The 20994-nt window shown below is 45.0% G+C and overlaps 2 protein-coding genes across 2 annotated transcripts; both read right to left on the bottom strand.

Moving 5' to 3' along the window:
• Positions 1 to 711: 711 nt before the first annotated feature.
• gbx2 (gastrulation brain homeobox 2) lies at positions 712 to 4014 on the bottom strand. The gene is made up of 2 exons (XM_044051512.1): positions 3103 to 4014; positions 712 to 2149 (listed from the first exon to the last, which is right to left on the bottom strand). Exons 1-2 carry the CDS (start codon positions 3632 to 3634, stop codon positions 1629 to 1631), a joined length of 1053 nt encoding a protein of 350 aa, XP_043907447.1. The 5' UTR covers positions 3635 to 4014; the 3' UTR covers positions 712 to 1628.
• A 10645-nt stretch (positions 4015 to 14659) lies between these two features.
• adamts1 (ADAM metallopeptidase with thrombospondin type 1 motif, 1) lies at positions 14660 to 20642 on the bottom strand. The gene is made up of 8 exons (XM_044019717.1): positions 19621 to 20642; positions 18013 to 18353; positions 17792 to 17924; positions 17215 to 17672; positions 16926 to 17112; positions 16600 to 16778; positions 16210 to 16385; positions 14660 to 15990 (listed from the first exon to the last, which is right to left on the bottom strand). Exons 1-8 carry the CDS (start codon positions 20234 to 20236, stop codon positions 15252 to 15254), a joined length of 2829 nt encoding a protein of 942 aa, XP_043875652.1. The 5' UTR covers positions 20237 to 20642; the 3' UTR covers positions 14660 to 15251.
• Between the last annotated feature and the right edge of the window lie 352 nt (positions 20643 to 20994).

Below are 20994 nucleotides of genomic sequence, written 5' to 3'. Positions count from 1 at the left end.
CTCGTTTATTTTTAACGCCCGGTTGATTTAAACTTATGTGTGAGGTACGTGTGTCTTTTAATATTCATGTTCTTTCAATTTTGTAATGTTTTTTCTCCAGTTTTCTGTTTGTTTGTGTGCGCGCGCAGGTTCAACGCACTTTACACGCACACATACAGCTGTTGGCGATCGTGTGACGTCACGGGCCGGAGCCGCTGCAGGTAATAATTTTACTCTTTTCTGTTTACACTTGTTTGTACCTGAACTGGATCAAACCGGTTTAATTTATTTATTTATTTTCTCGTTTTATTTGAGCTAAAACTTTTAAAACATGTACTCTGGTGATCAGGTAATTGTAATAAAATTATTGAATGCTGGTTTTTAGTAGGTATTTTAGGTTTTAACCAAAAACATCAACATGCAAATCAAAGTTAAGATAAAATATGTGAGAACATGTAAAAAATAATTGAGATTAGAACTTATACGTGTATTGTGGAATAATTTACTCTGGGTTTTTTGGTTTATAAAATATCTGAACATCATATTAATGACGTATCACTCAAATATTTAATGTATAAACAAAATAAATATTTGATTTAACAAGTATAAAGAAAGAAGTGTAGGATTAGATATATGGCCCTTAAAAACAGGCCTTGAAAACGACATTTTAGATAAACGGTTTTGTATAAATATGACAGTAATGTGTGTTTGTATAAATGAAAGTAGAGTCAGTTTATATTCGTTCACATCTGCCCATGTTTTAATCCACATGTCGCTGTTTCACATGTTCATATAGAAATAAATTAGCAGCTCAGTCACTGTAGTCCAGACAAAATAAAAAATAACAACAATATTAATAATAATAATAATAATAATAATAATCATTATCAGAAGAAGAGTTTTTTTTTCTTTTTTATCTTGACAAATCAATATCACGTCACGTCCTCAGTTTGGTCCCGCGTGTATTTACATGAGTGGGAGGAGCTGCTTCATGTGTCTCTTCATCTTTGCGTCTTTACGCATTTTTTTCCATCTGTTGCGGATGTTTTTCGGGTCCTGTTTCCTGTCAATGTTTTTTTTTTTAAATAAACCACATCCTTTAATCTCAGCTCATAATCTGGATTCACACCAAACTCCGTTCATAAAAAGTGTCATTCTGCGACGTGGCTGAAGCATTTGAGTCTTAATTACACTGTCACAGTCCCAAATGTAATTAAAGTCTCGATAATGTGACCTGTCAAAAAACCCGCCTCTAATTGAAACCAAACTCCTTTGGGGAAAAAGATGAATTTTGTCACGTCACGACCTCGAGTGTGTAATTACACTGTCAGTCTCAGAGATGACGTCAACATATTTGTAAGCGTGTGCGCGAGGAAACGGCCGTGTCTGAAACTGCACTGTGATGATTTTTGTCTTTGGATTTTCATCAACGTTTTACTTTGTTCTTATTGAAGCGACGCGGATTTGAATTCTGAGGAATCCTTAAATTAAGTGAGAAATGTAATGGAGTTTGGTTTCGATTTTTGTACAGGGTAAAAGTTTAAATGAATTAGATTGTTTTAAAATTTAATCCAGGATTATAAACTTCATGTGTCCAGATTTCTCGGGTATCGAACCGTTGACATTTAAGCACGTGAGCCAGTCTTCTTCTACGGTCTGTTCTGCTCCATCTGCTGGTGCTGACTCCTGATGGCGAAGCGGCTCACGTGCACCGGGATCGGAACCACGATCTTTGGGTTCCGGGACGGTTCCCCGGACTTGTTGTTGACGTTTCCGGCTTTAACCCGCTTCCATTTGGCGCGTCGGTTCTGGAACCAGATCTTCACCTGGACCTCGCTGAGTTTGAGCGCATGCGCGATCTGTGAGCGCTCCGTGAGCGACAGGTACTTTTTACAGTGGAACTCTTTCTCCAGCTCCAGCAGCTGCTCGCTCGTGAACGCCGTCCGCCGCCGCCGGTTCTTCCCGCCGCTGCCGCCGCCGCTCCCCGCGCCTCCGGAGACGGAGCCTCCGTGCAGGTGCTGGGCCTCCTCCGGACCTCCTGCTCCTCCTCCGTCTCCCTGGTCCTCCTTGATGTTGTCGTCAGAGCTGTAGTCGCAGTCACTGTCCATGAAAGAGTCCTCTCTGCGGGCGCTGTCCTCGTCCCTGCTGTCGTCTTTACTCAGGCCTCTCCCTGTCAACAACAACATTAAAGTCAGAAAATACAAAAAATCAGCACAAAAAAAGGAACATTTTTACTCAAATCTAATCAGAAAACAGTTTTTTTTAAAAGGAATGCTTTTATTTTGACGGGGTGTGTTCGTTGAAACTGTGCGTGCGCGTGCGTGTGTGTGTCCATCATCAGATCAGTGTTGGGTCACGAGTTTTGCGGGGATTTGTTTTCACGCGTAATTACGCACAGCGGCCTCTTTTTTTCTCGCACTAGTTTTGACTGAATTTAAGTCGGCAGACGTCAAAGAGACACGTGTTCACTCCCATAATAATAATGATAATAATAATGATAATAATAATAATAACTATTAATAATGAATAAACCTGGAGCTGATTGTTTATTATCCTCACATCAAACTGACATTAACACTGATCAATAGAAATCAATGAAAACGTCAAATATTAAATTTGTAACATTTGAATTTGATGAACAAGGATTAAAGTTTAACCTTGAATTAAAGACGTTTGAACAAATTAATCCGAAAAATAAACGAATTTGATAAAAATATAAACACGGATTATTTATCTGTGAAGTTTAATCTGTAATGATTCAACATTTAGGATCAACAAATGCTTTATTCACATTAATAAACAATAATTTTCACTTTTTTGTTTGATGAAAAAACGTTAAGTTTATTTTAACTTTTTATTCTGAAACAAATGATTTTTGTCTTAAAGTCAGTGAAGGCCTCGCGCTGCGTTTATGTCATAAAAAACGGATTTAATGGATAAATCCAGTGGAAACGTTAAAGTATTTGAAATATTTTTTTAAACTCTAAATGTTATTTGATTTTTTGTTTTAAACATGTTTTAGTTTATTTTCCTCCGGTGGTTCCGTCCTTTGTGCTCTGACTAAACCCGGACTCGGGGTGTTTTCCCTCGGGCTCGTTGTGGATCAGCAGTGCTTCTTCTTACCTGTGGACGTGAGCACCGTCGTGTCCGTGTCGTGGAAAGCCTGCAGCGTGGACTCTTTCCCCGCCAGGAAACTCTTGTCCTCCGCCTCCAGCCGCAGCTCCTGCGCCTTTTCAAACACAAACTTCCTGGCGGAGTCCAGGTTCTGGTTCTGCTGCTGCGGGGACGCGGAGAAACCCGCGGGAAGCGCCGCCATCAGCGCCATGCTCTGCGTCAGTCCGTGCGTCAGTCCGTGCGCCAGGCTGGAGCAGAAGCCGCTCTGCAGGTGCGGGTGAGCGGACAGCGGTTGCTGCAGCCCCGCAGCAGCGTGAGGAGCAGCGGAGTGAGGAGCGGCGGCAGCAGCAGGTGGAGGAGGTGGAGGAGGCTGCAGCACCACGGAGCGGTACGGCATGAACATGGGGTAACCGGTGTACACGAAGTGTCCCGGGCTGCATTGCTGCGGCGGCCCGCCGATCAGAGAGTCGATGCTGAAGGCGGTGGAGCTTCCGAGCGGCCGCTGCATCACCATGAAGGACGAGCTGAAGGCTGCGCTCATAGGAGCGGAACCCGGGACAAGAGCCGAGGAACCCGGGACAAGAAGACCCGAGGAGACCGAAGCTGCTGCAGCTGCACACTCTCCACTGTAGTGTCAGGAGTTCCGAGCAGAGATAATCCGATTACACAGAGTCATTCCAGTAGAGCAGCAGAGGAAAACCAAAAGTGTCAGAAGAAGCAGCAGTTAGTTTTTCCACAGATGTTGGTGACCGTGAACGCAGCACTGCTCCACGCGCGCTTTAACTTCCACCCGAAACATCAACAACACACAACTACTGCTGTGTGCGTGTGTGTGTGTATGTGTCTGTCCTGCTCACATACGCATACACAGAAAGAAAGGGGGGGAGAGAGAGAGAGAGAGGGAGAGAGTGTGTGTGTGTGTGTGTGTGTGTGTGTGTGTGTCTCCCGTGTGTGTGTCTCGTGCTCAGCGCGTCCGCAGCTCTTGTGGTTTTAAATCGCGCTCCTCTCCGTTTAATTGCGCTGTCTTCTGCTCCAGAGCTCCGCCCCCTTCACCCCACTCTGCCCTCTCATTGGTCGGACGGAAGTGACGTGTCAGTTGATCCCGAGATGAATCCAATTACACCGTTTATCTGTGTGTGTGTGTGTGTGTGTGTGTGTGTGTGTGAGAGGGAGGGAGAGAGAGAGAGAGGATTTTCACCATGAAAAATCAATCAGTCATTGATCAGTGATAATAAGTGATGTATTGATGATGATGATTGAACACAAACATAAAACACTTCAAAATCAAATGTAGGAAGAGACAAAAATGTTGAATGAGTGACAGTGAGTCATGTGACCTGTTTATGTTCAGTGTAAATAAAGCTTTATATAAAAAAAGTAACGTTAATCATCCAAACGATAAAGTACTGCTTTTATACTGTAGCTGTACAGGACTTTGGTTTTTAAAAATGATAAATAAATCATTACCATTGTTCGTGGGACACTTTGCTATGACATTTGTGACTCATGTCGGACATTTGACTAAATAAAAGTGTCATCTGGACAATTAAAGAACTATCTTGAAAAAAAGTGCAAATCATAAAAACAAAAAGTACCAACTTTAAAAAAAACTACAACTGTAGGCACAAAAGTACTCACTTTTAACAGAGTTGAAAAGAGTACTCACTTTAAAGCAGTACCACTTAAAATATACCAATTATAGATACAGAAGTACTACAATGTTTTATATAAAAAAGTACGAGCTTTAAAGACTATCTGTAAATATCTGTTTGTTTGTGTTAGATTAACGTAGATTAACATAGATTATCTAAAGTGTTTTTCTTGTGTTGTAGTGAAATAAACAGTTTCTTTAGTTTCAATAATCATTATTATGTTTAATTAGAACAGAAACGCTGATTCAACAGGAATCACATCAGGTCCAATGATAATCAAATCAGCTGTTTGACGTCGTTGTCATGGCGACTCCTCAGCTCATGTTGATGATGACGCTGCAGTTTTTTTCTTTATTTAAATCACAACATTTACTGGCAGATGACTCCTGTTACCACGTCCTCTTTGATTAATACAAACAGGACACGTGTGACCTCTGACCTCGGGTGAATCCTCCTCCCTCCCTCGCCTGAGTCAAGGTCACGCCTGGTTACCCTCCTCCCCCTCCTCAGGGTCAGTGGGACGCGGCGTCATTAAAGGAGAGCTGATGTGCGAGAGCGACGTCGACATTAAATCGCAGTATTTTTCAATTAAGGCGACAAATTCAATCAAAAGTCGATAGATTAGGATGAAATGAGGCGCGGGTCATTTACAGCCGCCTTTAATTGCACGGCCATTAGACAAATAGTTCGGCTCTCTCCGTCTCGTTATCAATCATGTGAGGCATCAATAGTAAAAGGTTGTTAGGCACAGGAGGTGTAGGTGCACGTGCACGAGGGGCGCGCACGTCACAGAGTGCGGCGGCTAATAAATATGCTCTTTTGTACTTATAAATTATCCAGTTTAATTAACAACATGGATTATGATTGGACTGTGATTTAATTAAACCTTTCCTACATCCACCACACCGAGCACCGCCGGCCGCCACTGCCATCCATTATCAGCTGAGGAGGAGGAGGAGCAGGATAGGAGGGAGGGGGTAAAGGAGGTGAAGAGGAGAAACATAGGAGCTGCTGATCACACACACACAAACCAGGACGCCGTTTGAAGTGAAAAGACTCCGCCCCCTGAGTTTAGACCTGAAGCTAAATGACACAATGACGTGAAGACGAGGCAACAGTCAATATGACACTGGAAACACGGGCATGGACATCGCCCCCGGCAACAACACCACCATCATCACCATCACTGCTGCCGCCACCCGACACGACGAGTAGGCGTTGACCTTTAAATGTCATGACACCCGGCACATACATCTGAGACTTTTATTTTGAAAAACCTGGCAGTCAGGTGGTGTTTCCGCGTGGACAAACTGATTTGATAAATCATGAAAAACATTGTCACATTATCCACATAAAAGTTACAAAAAAATGTTGCACCACAAAAAAAATTTTTTAGTCACTTTATAAAAATACTAGTTTCACTATGAATTTTTTTTTTACATAATCTTGAATTGTTACGAATTTATTTGTTATGAAAAAATGTCCCAAATTGTCCCAAATATCCCAACTGAAAATTGTAACAGTCCATTTACAAAAACATTTTACAGACTTTTGTCAAGTTATAAAATATTAGTTTTACCACAAAATGTTTTTACAAAATCTTTTTTGCGTTATGAATAAAAATGACCAAAATACTGAAAAATATTGAAAACAACAAAACTATTCGATACAAAAACCAATGTATTTGTGTTGCGAAAAAAAATTAATAAGTAGATTATTAAGTAAATGACGCTATACGTGATTAAAATCATGTGTATGTCCTGTGGTTAATAATCGTATATATTCAGTCTCTGCATGTATATCAGGCCATGTATGTGAAAACCATGTGTTTGTGCAGGTTTTTGCTTGTGTCCCTAATCGCCGTGGTAACAGCTGCTGCTGTGAGGCGTTTGAGGTCTTAAAACAGGGTCAGAGTTTCAGAGGTGAAGGAAAAGCCGACTGCCTCAACTTTCTGACGGTGCTAACAGCTGCTAGCAGGTGTTGCCGCGCGGGATAATCACTGTAATTATGCACTCAAACAGCCGTCCTCCATGTTTAGGCCGCTGTACGTGAAGACACACAGTGTGACCTCTGACCTCTGGCCGTAAAAACATGCCAGAGTAGCTCAGGGAGCGAGAGACGAGGAGTCCAGACTGTGAAGAGAGAGTCAGACGAAGCTAATCACATCTGCTGAGACGTCCTGGTTTACAACCGTGTCCACGTACATTAACAACGTGAAGACACTTTGTCTCTCTTCTCTGAGCCAACAAACTTCCCTGTCTCTCTCTCTGACTGATGACATCATCACACGTCTCACATGACCACAAATTCATATCACGGTATTTTTGTGTCTCGTCAAAAACAGGTGGTGATGATCGTAGCAAACTGTTAGCATGCTAACTTCAAGAGTTTTAGAATGAGTGTACGGAAGCATTTTATATTCACCAAAATAGTTTTTTCACGAGTTTTCTTATTTCGCGGTCTGTGTTAAGTTCAGTTAAAATGTTTTTAAAAAACTTAAAAACAGACCCCCCAAAAAATCTCGTAAAAACAGACCAAAAAAATTATTTTTGGTGAATACGCTTTAAGTCTGTGAAAAAATGCTGCGTCAGCAGTTAGCTAATGCTAACATGAGTCGTTGTAGTTCTTACATGTGCGTAAACTTTATTTCTTTTGACGTCGGTCGTCATGACTGTCGATCAGTCATAAAACAGATCAGTCGTTATCTTGTGCGGCAATCGATTGCTTTTGCTCTTCTTTTATTGCTAAATGTTTGTGGATTCATGTTAGTGACGACTAACAGGTCGACTGCTGAGTTTGTTTTTGAACAGAAGAGGACGTTAAAGCAACGGCGCGCAGGTACAAACCTGTTCTCTCGGGTTCTTCACGTTAATGAGGTTTCTGATTCTGTGAGAACTCAGACGATGAAGTCAACAGCCACGTTAACCCCGACATTCCGACGTTTGATGAAACGGTGAGCGCCCGGTCTTCCCTCGCCACAGATCCAACATCATTATCCAGGAGAAGACACAGTGTGTCTCAGCCACCGCCGCCGCTAATGAGCCCTCGCTGCTCATCCCTCATGGTGTAATTAGCCACAGGCCCAGCACTCGCACTCCCTGCTCGCCGCTAATGGAGTGAACACGGCAGAAAACGAGCGCCGCTACAGCTGGACATGAACTCCTGCTCGCTGTGTCAAACCCTGGAAATGTAATCGTCTTTATCTTTCAGCACCGCCGCCCCCTGTCTCCAATCAAAGCAGGACAGACTGTCTTTGTCTCCACTGTGAGACGACTTTTATTCACGTAAAGAAGAGACACGTGGAAGTAAATTAAAGAACGCTTGTTTTAGTTTAAATAAATCACTTAAATGTGACCTTACTGACTACTATACTTTGACCTTTTTTCAGATTTTAGATGACATAATACACTATGACTTTTTAGAGTGATTTTGGACCACATACTATACTATGACTATTTGACTGATTTTGGACAACGTACTACAGTATACTATGACATTTTGGACTGATTTTGGACAGTGTACTACAGTATATACTATGACTTTTTTGACCGATTTTGGACAACTTACTATACTATGTCTTTTTTGATTGATTTTGGATGACATACTAACCTATGACTTTTTTGACGGATTTTGGACGACATACTAACCTATGACTTTTTTGACTGATTTTGGACCACATACTAACCTATGACTTTTTTGACTGATTTTGGACCACATACTATACTATGACATTTTTGATTACTGTATTTAAAAAAGGGATAGTTCAGAGAAAACACAAGGAAAAACAGAGTTATCTAAAGGCTCGTCTAATAATCTAATGTAGGACAGACTGGAAACTACAGTTGGTGCCACTTTGAGCGTTACTGACGGAGGCAGCAGTGGTTTGAAAAACTCCTGTGTGCTGTAACCTAAAATCACTTGTTTTCTCTATGGGGTTTGGTGTGGGAGAGTGAGCGGTTTACAAATGTCATTGTTAAATTCAGAAAAGAGCGATTTAAGTCTCTCATTTCCTCCGACTCTGGTCACAAAGACGCCTTCTGCTCATAATGGTAACAAGCCGCCGTTGCCATGTGACCGCGGCCCAGTATCTCACTGTATGACGAATGACACGCATGAGAACTGAGGCGGTGGAGCAGCTGGCTCTGCGTCAGCGACACAGCACACAGATTATCACCTTTTAAAAAACATGATATGCTCATAACATTAAGCGGATTAAGCCTTAATGTTTTTATCATTTTGACATTTGACCTGAAACTGTTGCTGCTTGTATTTCCTGCAAAAATCACCAGCTCTGGCATCAGAAATGTTCAAATATGATGCTGGTTGTTCTCACGCAGGAGGAAAAACTGAAAATATGTTTGGTTTTAAATGATTATATTATAAAGAAAATGCATTTTCTGACAGGTTTAAAACATTTGATCAATTTTAAGGGTAAAAAAAAGTGACGATGCAGCTAAAAAGTCACTAAATTTGATCTGCTATCATATTTTTTCCAGATTAATATTCACCGTGAGAATCTAAAGACATAAATTGATTGAAATGTTACTTGGAAGAAAAATAGAGCCATTAGACGCGGCCTCCGTTTGCTTCAGACTGATAAATTTGAATTATTCAGCTCTTATTGAAATCAGAGATGGACGCAGATGAGCGCGAGCAGTGATTCAGCGGCAGAATTATTCCTTCCTGAGTGGGAAGTGATTAGACCGGGCCACGGCGTTGAGTGGCCACATTAACATATTCTAACATTTAGCACCTGCGCATCAGCGTGGATCCTGATCCGGCACCATCACTTTACACCCAGCAGCAGGCCTTATTCTTGACGTGTGTGTGTGTGTGTGTGTGTGTGTGTGTGTGTGTGTGTGTGTGTGTGTGTGTGTGTGTTCAGGTCAAAGTTCTGTGTTTTCTCCTCGTGGCTCGTACGCCTCCAGGCACACGTTGTTTTTGAGTGTGAGTGATTGCTGAGAGAACGTGTGTGTACGTGCACCAAGCTTGTTTTCATTCTCAGTGTGTGTGTGTGTGTGTGTGTGTGTGTGTGTGTGTGTGTGTGTGCTCCTTTATTTAAAGTGTGCCTGTTTGCAAAAAAGGCCTCAACAAACACACAACTCACCAAAAGTTGTGGCAGCAGGTTGAGACAAGTAGAGGCACAGCTGTGTGTGTGTGTGTGTGTGTGTGTGTACAGTGATTTTAAATGCACACGGGGAGGGAAACCACATTAAAGGGACAGTTCAGGGTTTTTGACATTGTCAGCATGATTTGAGCCAAGACACTGGAACTCAGGACGTTTGTAAACCACTCATTTTCCCCCGCACCAAAGTCCTTTGAGAAAATGTGTGATTTTAGCGCGTACACGCACAGATGCTGCTGGTCCACTGCTGCCTCGTGTGGTCAGTTTGTGTCACTGAGGTCAATCTAAACAAATGGTTTCAAACATCAAGTCACAGTATAGCACATTTCAAGTTGCACATGGAGGCAGCAAGTGGATCAAAAACTCCTGTGTGCTGTGATGTTAAGTCGCTGGTTTTCTCTCTGGGGTTTGGTGTGGGAGAGCGAGTGGTTTTACAAACTCCACTTTCCTGTTGGAAAAGTCTGTTTTAGAGTGAAATAAAGACGTGAACATAAGTTACAGACGTGAGAAGGTGTCACTGGTGGCTGTTTTTTCCTTGTGTACTCGCTCCACACAACAAAAAAAGGCCTTAAATATCACAATCATGTTTTGCCCGATGTGTCCTTAATGAAGGAGGGTGTGAGTAATGGAACACACACACACACACACACACACACATATGTGTTTAAAAAGTTATGGGATTCCCATGTGAATGACTTGAGGGAGGTCCCAGCAGCAGGAGACTCAGTCTGGGTGGTCCCTCATCAGCTCCTGGCTCCTGTCTCTCCACACACACGCTGCAGTGAGACAATGTCCTTCACCCCCACCCCCTTTCTCTCACACACACACACACACACACACACTCTGCACCCCCCTCCTCCACCACAGACTCGCCTCAGATCAAAAGTTTCCAGCAGTTTTCTCACATCTTACGTTCTCGGTCTGTGCGTCATGGCTGTGCGTAAAAGTGGAATTAGTGCATCCAAAAAGCGGTGTTTTCCTGCGCATTCACTCAGTCACTCATTCATCCCTGACGCTGCAGGACACGCGTCATCACTTCATCATTATTAACACTACTTATTTGTATTATTATTTAATTCGGGATCACCACGTGGGTGCGCGTGGGATGTTGAGAAAAAACAAAAACTCACCGGTGAATAAACAAAGTAGGAGCGAGTTTCCCAGCCAGCTCCCCGCCTGCGTCCTCCTCCAACTCCTGCTCCTCCTGCAGAGGGTTTCCATGAGCGTCTCAGGAGTAAAGAGCAGCAGGAGGAGACGTCACCTGTTCGGTTCTTCCAGATACATGGTTATTATGGGGTGTCTCCTCACAAACAGGCCACTTTCGCGGTGCTTCCCACTGGAGTTTTTTCTCCTCCACGTGTGAACCTCTCTGCTTTGCTCTCTCACCTCGGACTGACTGACTGACTGACTGCCTGCTGTGACTCCTCTCAGCTCCTCCCCCATCTCCTCCTCTCCTCCCCCATTTCCACTGCACAGAGGGAGAGAGAGAGAGAGAGAGAGGAGGTAGGAAGTCAGCCTAAAAAAGAGAGGTCCAAAACCGGCGGCTTGCGTGCCACATGCGGAACCTCACATGGATCTCATCTGGCCCGCCAATTCATTGATTCATTTTGACACATAAATGTGTTGTTTTTTTAAATTATTGTGAATTACATATTGTTAAACATCAAAACAAACACCTTTATTTTGAAGTTATGTTTTTAAGGATTTTTATTGTGAAAATCTGCGGTGAATATGTCAGTTAACCACCAGTTGAATGAATGTGTGATGTAGTGGAAATGAATCTTTAAAGGCTTTAAAGGGTCAAGTTTTTTTTTTATTTGGTCATTATTTATTTATCTATTTTATTATTTATGTTTTATTTTTACAGTTGACAGGTTTTTTTTTAGCTGATTGTAAAAAAAAAAGAAGCGGAACAAAATGTACACGTTGCTTTGATGTGAACGGGAAAATCACTTAAATAATAATAAACACGATATATCACTTGAAGGCTTATGAATGGATGAATTCTTCAGGGTTCATATTTGTTCAGCACATTTCAACAGTTCATTTGTCAAAAACCTTTGTCCCTACATTTATTTTTAAATTGCTGCATATCCTTGAACGATCCTTTGAATACGTTGTAAATAAAAACACAATAAAAATGTTTCATTTACTGCGACTATTTTACAAAATAAAGTCGTAAATCTTCGTCCTCTCGTGTTTGAGCTAAAATGTGAACATGAACCCACTCCTCCTCACACACACACACACACACACACACACACACGTGTGCTGGAAACACTTTGCCTTTAAAAACACCACCACTTTGTGCTCGACTATAAAAGTGATCATTAAAGCGCAAAATTATACTTCAGTGTTCACATGAACGCTCACTTATTCTCTTACATAATCAAAAACCACCACATTCTTCTAATACATGCTGAAATAAGACAAACTCTGTGAACTGAAAGTCTGAGTCAAACAAACGTGAGCAGGGCAGCAGAGGAGCGACGATCATTATTTAGCTCTCTCAGAAAAAATGCCACCCACAGCGACAGCAGCAGCAGCAGCAGCAGCAGCAGCAGCAGCGGCCGTGATTCATGATGCTTTCCAGATGTTTTTAGAGTCGTGACACCGAGACATGAACAAACAAGCAGGTAAAAGAAAAAGAAGCTTTTTAGAATGTTGACGTTCTAATAAAGTCAGAGTTTTTCTTCACAAAGTAAAGTTGATGAAGTTTTACCTCCTCTCTCTCTCTCTCTCTCTCTCTCTCTCTCTCTCTGTCTGTGGGGTCAACAGATCCTACTATCATGCACATTATGGAGGAGGAGGCCAATTTTCTTCTTAACCATTGTATAATTACAGGATAATGATTTCCTTTGTTGCTGCATGGGAGCCAACAAGGCAGGCGATCGTACACCCCCCCACCCCGCCGGGCCCCCCGGGCCCCCGACAGTCCAGAGCAGCAGTGGGACTGTGGTTGTTTCTGTGACCGGTTGGGGGAGGAGATTCATGTCCTCACCAGCAGGTGGCAGTGGAAACAAACCTCTGTGACATTTTCATCGACTTCAACCTCAAGGATAATCTGAGAAGAAGACGATTCAATTCACTTTTTAATTTACACAGATTAGCGTTTATAGCTGCTATGTTCCCGCGCCTGCACACAGGAAGTGATTTAAGGTCAAGGCAGACGACTGCAAACGCGTTTGAACGACAGCACAAAGAGGCGTCCACCAAATGTTTTTCACACGGGATAAACGCCTCTTGACTCCGCCCGCCCCTGCTCTGCTGCTGCGTACGCACAAACGCTCCCTCGGCCCGTTTCACGACATAAACGTTATCTCACAGTGTTTTCTGTTGAGAGTTACGTACTGCAGCTTTAAAACCCAGCTGAATAAAATCATTTAAAGGATTATTCCGGCTTAAAACTCAACAAATAAACAAATATGTAAAAACTATTTCAGTACTTTATTCATGTTTTAAAATGTGTGGAGCAAAAGGGCTTTACAAAGTGGATGAAACATGCCCATCTAGTGGACAAAACCTGAATTACAAAACAAATTCAATATTCAAAGTGTAAACTACAGTATATCTTTGAAGAAACTACAATTAACGATTATTTTCATCAGTTAATCCAAGGATTGTTTGGTCAGAAAATGTTGAAAAATGTCCTGGAAAAAATGGAAATATTCACATTGAAGAAGCAAAAAAAAAATGTTTCTTTTTAAAAAAAACAAACAAAAAAAACCAGATTAAACAGGACATTTTTGAGACAAACCACTCAGGACACGACGGCTGCACAAGTCAATGTGATACTTTTATTCATGAACCTAGGACCATATATATATATATATATATATATATATATATACATACATATACATATATATATATATGTAACACTGTATAAATACTCTATATATTCTACTTCCTTCTGTGATCTCAATGACAAACAAAAAATAATATTAAAAAAAAGCCACATGATTACATTGAACAGGCTGTACAAAAATAAATAACGTTTGGAATATTCTGTACAAAAAGAGAAGAGAAATGAACAAGAAACAAAACAGGGCCTTCGCAGAAGGCAGGAGAGACTTACTTATGAAGTAGTAGCAGGAGACAAGTCCCTCTCTAGGTCTCACACACACACACACACACACACACACACACACACACACTCTTCTTTGGTCTTTGAAAACGCTCCCTCATTGAAGGCGGTGTAAACGAGGGCGAGATATGGCTGAACGACAAAGTACTGAGGCATTTAGAGACGTCTAGGTGTTTAAAAATGTGCCACTGGCATAAAAACAAAGCTGAAGTGCTACAGGTTTGTGATAAATACAAAATAATAATAATAATAATAATTATAATAACAAAAAATATGAATAAAACTGGCAAGATTTGAACATAAACACTATGAGCTAAACTTATTTTCCATACCTGATGGGGTGAGCAAGTAGAATATGAGCTATTCTCTTTCATTAGTTTTCTTTTATATAATCTGCAATAACCCCCCCATACACACACACACACCCCAAAACTTTAAAGGGACAGTTCACGTTTCTTGAAATGTGGCCGTATGAGGAGTGGACGCGATGTTAGCAAAAACTGATTTTAGCCACTTTTTCGGGCTGAAAACTGCAGTTTGTAAACTGCAAACTTTTCTCATTCTCCCGAACCAAAATACATAGAGAAAATCATTGTTTTCAGCTCACGGGGAAACAGGAGCTGCTGGTCCACTGCTGCCTCGTGTGGTGAGTTTGTGTCACTCACTGAGGTGAATCCAAACAAAGTCACAAAGTAAAACATTTAAACTTACTCATGGAGGCAGCAGAGGATCAACAAACTTCAGTTTCCAGTCATAAAACAGCAGCAAACATATTCTTGAGATGTCGGAGACGCATGCGCGTGTCAGCGTTTAGTTAAGTGGCTGAAACCTGTTCTTCCTCACGTCCTTGTGCATATAACCACACTTCAAAAATAAAAGCCCCTGAACTATCACTTGAAGTATCTGTCCAGCCCAGCTTGGACAAACACCATTTAAAACTCTGACATCCACACACTTGTACTCACTCACACACACACACTGAAGCATGACGTTGGCACGGTAAGCAGCATGCTCTCTTTAGGACTTTAGGGACTTTAGGGACGTGCTGTGCCTGTGTGAGGACAGACAGGAGGAGCAGCAGCACAGCTGTGGTCGGTCGGTGGTTCAGTGTCCGCGCGGTTCCTCACACGCTCAGTTTAACGGTCGCCGTCCTCTGGGACTGTCCCGGGATCCTGCAGCACTCTTGCTCTGGGTGTAAACATTCATCAGAGGCAGTGAAGATCAGAGTCGGAGTCTGATTACTCTCTCGAAGCTGGCTGGATGCGCGGGAGGTTAGAAATTGCGACGCGGTCCCTTAACACACTCCCTGATTGCACAGTTCCAGCAGGGGTCGCGGCCGGTCTTTGGGGTCACAGCTGTCGTGGGTGAGCGTGCGTCCGTCGTGGCCGATGCAGCGCAGCTGGCGTTTACGGAAGCCTCGTCCGCAGGTCTTAGAGCAGACGGACCACTCTCCGAGGAGCCAGGAGGGGCAGGACTGGGAGGAGCAGGACCGCGAGGCCAGCGGACGCAGCTCCTCTGGACAGTCTCTGGAGGGACGGCCCTGGGCGTCCACGCACACCACCTCCCTCTGCTGCATGCCTCCGCCACACGTCTGGGAACAAGGACCCCACTCCCTCAGGGTCCACTCGGCTCCGCCCACCTCTCGGATGGCATTGATGGACTGGCGGCGTCCGCCGTTACTAGAGGAGGAAGCGGCGCTGTTGGGTCTCGGGGTGAAGTAGCTGTACTTGACCCGGGGCCTCGGGGCTTCTCCGACGGACAGCACCTGGATGGTGACGGCCTCGGGGAGCGGCGCGAAACTCCGGATCCTCTCCAGCGCGGCGGCGGAGCCGCTGTAGCGCAACAGCGCCCCGCGCAGGGTGATGTCCGTCTCCATGGTCATGAGTTTGTAGTTACCGTTCAGCAGGTAGCTTCCGTCCTGGCGACGCACCGCCAGGTAGCTGTTGTCGTGACGACCGTTACCTGGGGCGCGCTGCTTAACGTCCAGGTGGGTGGCACCAGCAGGGATAGTGACAACATCCTGGTACCCAGGCCTGAAACAGAGACCTCTAGTGGTCAGACTTATACATGAAAACATCTTTTATGGATGAGCATTGATAACCAGAAGTAAAATGGTATAAAAATGTACAGTCTTTTACAACAGTGACCTCTGGTGGTGAAGTAAAGAGGCACACTCTTCTGTCAGCATCAGTAAAAACCTTAATTACACCCATCCACAAGCACAGGGTTGAGTTTCAGAGTTGGATGTTTACCTGGCGCGGTCCAGAGAGCCGGACACCTTCTTGCAGGTGGAGCCGTCGCCGCCGCACACCCCGCACTTATCGAAGCGCCGCGAGGAGCCGATGACGCGGTCGCAGCCGGCCTTCACACACTGGCCCTGCACGCAGACGGAGGTGGAGTCCGGGCTGCAGGGCGTGCCGTCAGCCACCTGAGGGCGGCAGAGACACACACACACACGGTTGAGAATCACATCTGCTGTGAAACTGTTACATAACAGTCAAACGTCCCTCAGGGCTGAAAGAAACTACACGCGCTGATCCTTCGTCGTGCAGGTTTGCACACGTACAGAGACTTTTATGAGGTTTTTAAACTAAGACTCTAACACACACACACACACACACAGTTTACCGATAAGCTCTTACCTTAGATTTGAGGACAAAGAAGTATCCGGTTCCTTTGGCCCTGCACACCAGCTTGCATCGGTCCTTGGGTGACACTCCGGCGTACTTGGGCACCCACTCGACTCCCTCTCCGGAACCCAGCGACACTTGTGCTGACATGTCGTTGTGAGCCAGACACTGCTCTTCACGGAAGGAGAGGCCTGCGGGAAAAATGGGACAGAAGTCACAGTTAGCGCCTGAACTGGAAGCTACTCGTACTTTCTACAACCATCGGAACCTTGAGGGTCTGCTACAGATGATGCAGACCCTCAGTTTGGTACAAATGGAACCAAAAACAAGTCTCTCACCGTTGTTATCGGGGCACGACTCCGTGTTGCAGGAGCGGTACTGGATCCTCTTGCCCTCGCAGTACTTGCCCCCGTTCTTGGGCAAAGGGTTGTCGCAGGTGCGGAAGGAATACTGCACTCCCCCTCCACAGGTCCGGGAGCAGTCGCCCCACGGTCCCCACATCCCCCAACCACCGTTCACAGGAGTCTGAAAGCAGCAGAGGCAACAACATGAGTGCGAGATGAACGGGGAGCTGAAGACCGGCAGGTGCCAGCGTCAGGGCGATGGACGGACGGACGGACACCTTACCTGGTGTTTGGCAGCTTGGCTCTTGGTCAGACACTGTCCAGCCAGGCAGTAGCTGTCATGTCCACACGGCGTCCCGTCAGCCCAGGGGAAGTTCTTGGTCTGACACACCAGCAGACCGTTGGACGTGGTGACGGTGCACCACAGGGCCGCACACGTGGTGCTCAGGTCGGGGCAATGCTGCGAGTCGTCGCCAAAGGTGAGTCGGCACTGGTGGTCGGCGTCGTAGACCGTGCCGGGCAGCGGCTGGGGCAGCGGCTGAGGCTTCACGGGCTTGTCCAGGAGACACTGGCCGTGGCCGTTGTCCAGGAAGGTGGTGACCATGAGGGCGGAGCACGGGGACCACGGCTGCTGCTGGTCCAGGTTGGACAGCGTGGAGGCCATCATGTGGGAGCCCCAGTGCGGTCCGTTGACCCCGGAGCAGAGCTGGGCGTCGTCGTGGGGCATGTTGAAGACGTGGCCTGGAGGACACAGATGATGCAACTGTTTATTCATCTGAATTAAAGGCAGAATTCGGGGTCTTTTGACCTCTTTGTAAACCTCTGACCAAACAGCTCACAGATTCTTTGTGTTTATTTACCCAGTTCATGCGCGACGGTAAACGCAGCTTGAAGTCCGTCGTCTTCCACGATGGAGCAGCTTTTGTCCGGGTCGCACACCGTGCCAACGTCGGCCATCCCCAGAGTGTCACACGAATGAGCGCCGCACAGGTCCTGGTAACGGCAGAGAGTGGAGATTAACGTCTGAACTTTCAACATTCATTCATTTATTCATTTTGTCACTTCCTCATCACAAACGTACTGTTCTGGTGAAGAGCACGGCGGTGTCGTAGTGCTCCGGGTGTCGGTCGCTCGCCGGGTTGTGCTGCCGCTGCCACTGGCAGAAGTTGCGCAGGGTGACGGCGGCGTTGGACGACACCTGAGGGCCGCGCTCCTCCTCGTACACGACCAGCAGCTTCACCACCGCCAGGCTGATGGAGTTGTGGATGCTGTGGTGGCGGTAGAGGCGCGACGCCACCGCCATGATGGTCAGCAGGTAGGGTTTGAGGCCCGCGCCGTGGAACTCGGCCATGGACTGGTCGGCCACCAGCATGATCTCCAGGTAGCGCGGCGTGGACACGAAGCGCCGGGTTCTGTGGTGAGCTGAGGACACAGAGACGGAGACAGAGCAGGTCAATGCAGGTCCTGTTTTCACAATGTCCATGTGCACAAAAATAAAAACAATAAAAAAGACAGATTGATATATGTCGGCTGTGGACTGAAGAGATTGAATTGAACTTCAGGGATTAATCAAGTTTTCTGTTTGGATTAAGTTTCTGTCTTTATGCTTTTATTTTATGTAATTTATTGGATGTTTTTAAATCAAAAAGAATCAGCATTTTAATTATTTTCTATTTTTATAATAATTATTGTTATTATTATTATTATAATAATTATTATTATTGTGTTGTATAGAGGCCGTGGATGCTCCTGTGAGAGTCTGACTATCATGACTCAGCATCACACCACTGTCAGCTCCTCCTCCACAGACTCCACATTCCTAAAATGACCTTCTCTCTCTCCCTCCCTCTCTCTCTCTCTCTCTCTGATGAGGAAAAAAAGAAGAAAAAAGAAAAAGAGGAGAAAATCCTTTCAGGAGGAAAAATGTCAGCCGGTGCTGGTGGTACCAGCCGCTCTACTGCCTCCCCTCCCCTCCCCTTCCTCCATCACTCCTCCCCTCCTTTCCTCCTCTTCTTCCTAGTGGAAGCCTCCCTCCTCCCTCCCTCCCTCCCTCCTCCCTTCCATTCCTCCTCTCCACTGCTGTCAAAAAGGTAGTTGGGTCCATTTACGCCTGAACAGCTCCAGCTGACAGCAGTTTTCTCTGCAGACCGACTTCAGTTAATCTGTTTGTTTTTAAACAAGATAAAACTGGAAGAAAGGAAGAAAAGAAAAAAGGGTTTCCCAATAAGAGGGCTGCGGCCCACTGGTGGGTCCTGGAGGAGTTACACAGGGGAAATCAGAGGAATTTAGATGAAAAAAGCACTACTTTTTAATTGTTTTAAAGTGTAAAATAAAGTCATTCTAATTTGTTTAAACAACATTTTATGACATTATTGTTCACATTTTATAGCAATTTTAACACAATTATTGTTTTGGTCAGAACAACTTTGTCCCATAATGAATTAGATCAGATTTCTGTTGATATGATGGTTAATCATTAATAAATGTGGAAAAATGTAAAATTGTCTGTGTTTTCTCTCTCTCTGGAAGTTTTACTGACTTTTCATGATCCTTAACTCACTGCATCTTGTAAATCTTTGGTCTAAAGATGAAATAAAATCACTCTCTTTGTCAGGTTTAAGCCTGCAGGTGATTTTTTTGCTGCTTTATCTCGATAATAATGCGCATAATAACACATCTGCGGCCTCACCTGTCTGCTCCGCGTTTGCATGCGTGCGCGTCGCTTCTTTCTCCAGATTCTTTGGCACCCTCGCCTCGTCCTCGTTGACCCCGCACTTGGAGCTCCCCTCCTCAGCCAAAGCTGGCCGACCTCTCCGGCGGATCATGTGCACCACCTCCTCCTCCTCCTGCTCCTCCTGCTCAGTGGAGTTGAGGGGCTGGATGAAATACTCTTCACCCTGAAAGTAGAATCCGCCTCTGAGCCCGTGGCACAGGTTGAGCGCAGCGGCGGAGTTCTCCTCTCCATTCACCGTGCCGGAGAAGAAGCAGCCCGGCTCTGCTCCGCTCTTGGGTTCCTGGGTCGGCTCGGGAGTCCCCACAATGTGGAAGACAAACCCCGGCGCGAGGAAGGTCTGGTCTGGTTCTAGCTGCAAGATCAACTGAGTGCCAAATACGTCCAACCGGTACAGCCTCGTCTCCGCCACCTTCTCCTTCTCCTCCGCGGACAGACTCCGCCATTCTTCGGCGTCGCTCTGCGCCCGGGCCGCCGGGTCCAGTCTGACCGGCACCACGGTGCTCTCCTCCCACGCGCTGTGCGCCGCGCCGACGCACAGAATCAAACCAATGGACACGCGTAAAAACCACATGATTTAACCGTGAAATCCCACAAGTGGAAAGAAAGTGTGACACTGAAGTTTCTACGAGGAAACAAAGTAAATCCTTTTTACTTTTCTTTTCTTTTTTTTAAAGTCTACAAATCACCAAACTGTCTTTGAACTTCCACAAAAGTGTCCAGACGCATAAAAAAACGATCTAACGAAGGATCAAATCCAGTGCAAAACTCAGTACAGTTACGTGCAGGTCTGACTTGTTGCAAAAAAAAATCTTTAAATGAAAACAGACAGAAGCTGGAGCTCAGCAGTAAATTCCAAAAGAACTGGTTTCTTCAGCAGATGTTTCAGTTTTTCTCTCGAGTTCTCTGTCAGAGTTCGGGGCAGGCGTTCGGTTGCTTTACTGGCCCGTTTAGTCTGTTACTCTGCTCTCAGACCGGAGCCGGTCCCTCCTTTATATCCCCCTGCCCCGGGACCACCCCCTTCCCTCGGGGCCCTTTGATGTGAAAGGGGCCAAATCCCGTGCGCAATGAAAACGCACCAGCGACCTGGAGCCGTGCCATAATAATCAATCACGATGAGTGTGCGGAGATGTGTTCATGTGTGATTGTCTGGCACATGCATGACGCACTTTAATTAATACTCATGTGATCACCGATATCGATCAGATATTTGTTATTATTACGAAACTTTGTGACTGACTCAGCGACTTTCAGCTTCATCCAGCACAGATATGAAGCAGCAGCAGTGTCTGTCTGTGCTGTAGTGGCCGGGGATGGTAACGCACCTCCTCC

This window comes from Solea senegalensis, linkage group LG2, assembly GCF_019176455.1.
Source record: "Solea senegalensis isolate Sse05_10M linkage group LG2, IFAPA_SoseM_1, whole genome shotgun sequence".
Lineage (NCBI taxonomy): Eukaryota > Metazoa > Chordata > Actinopteri > Pleuronectiformes > Soleidae > Solea > Solea senegalensis.
This window is presented reverse-complemented; position numbering and strand designations above follow the sequence as displayed.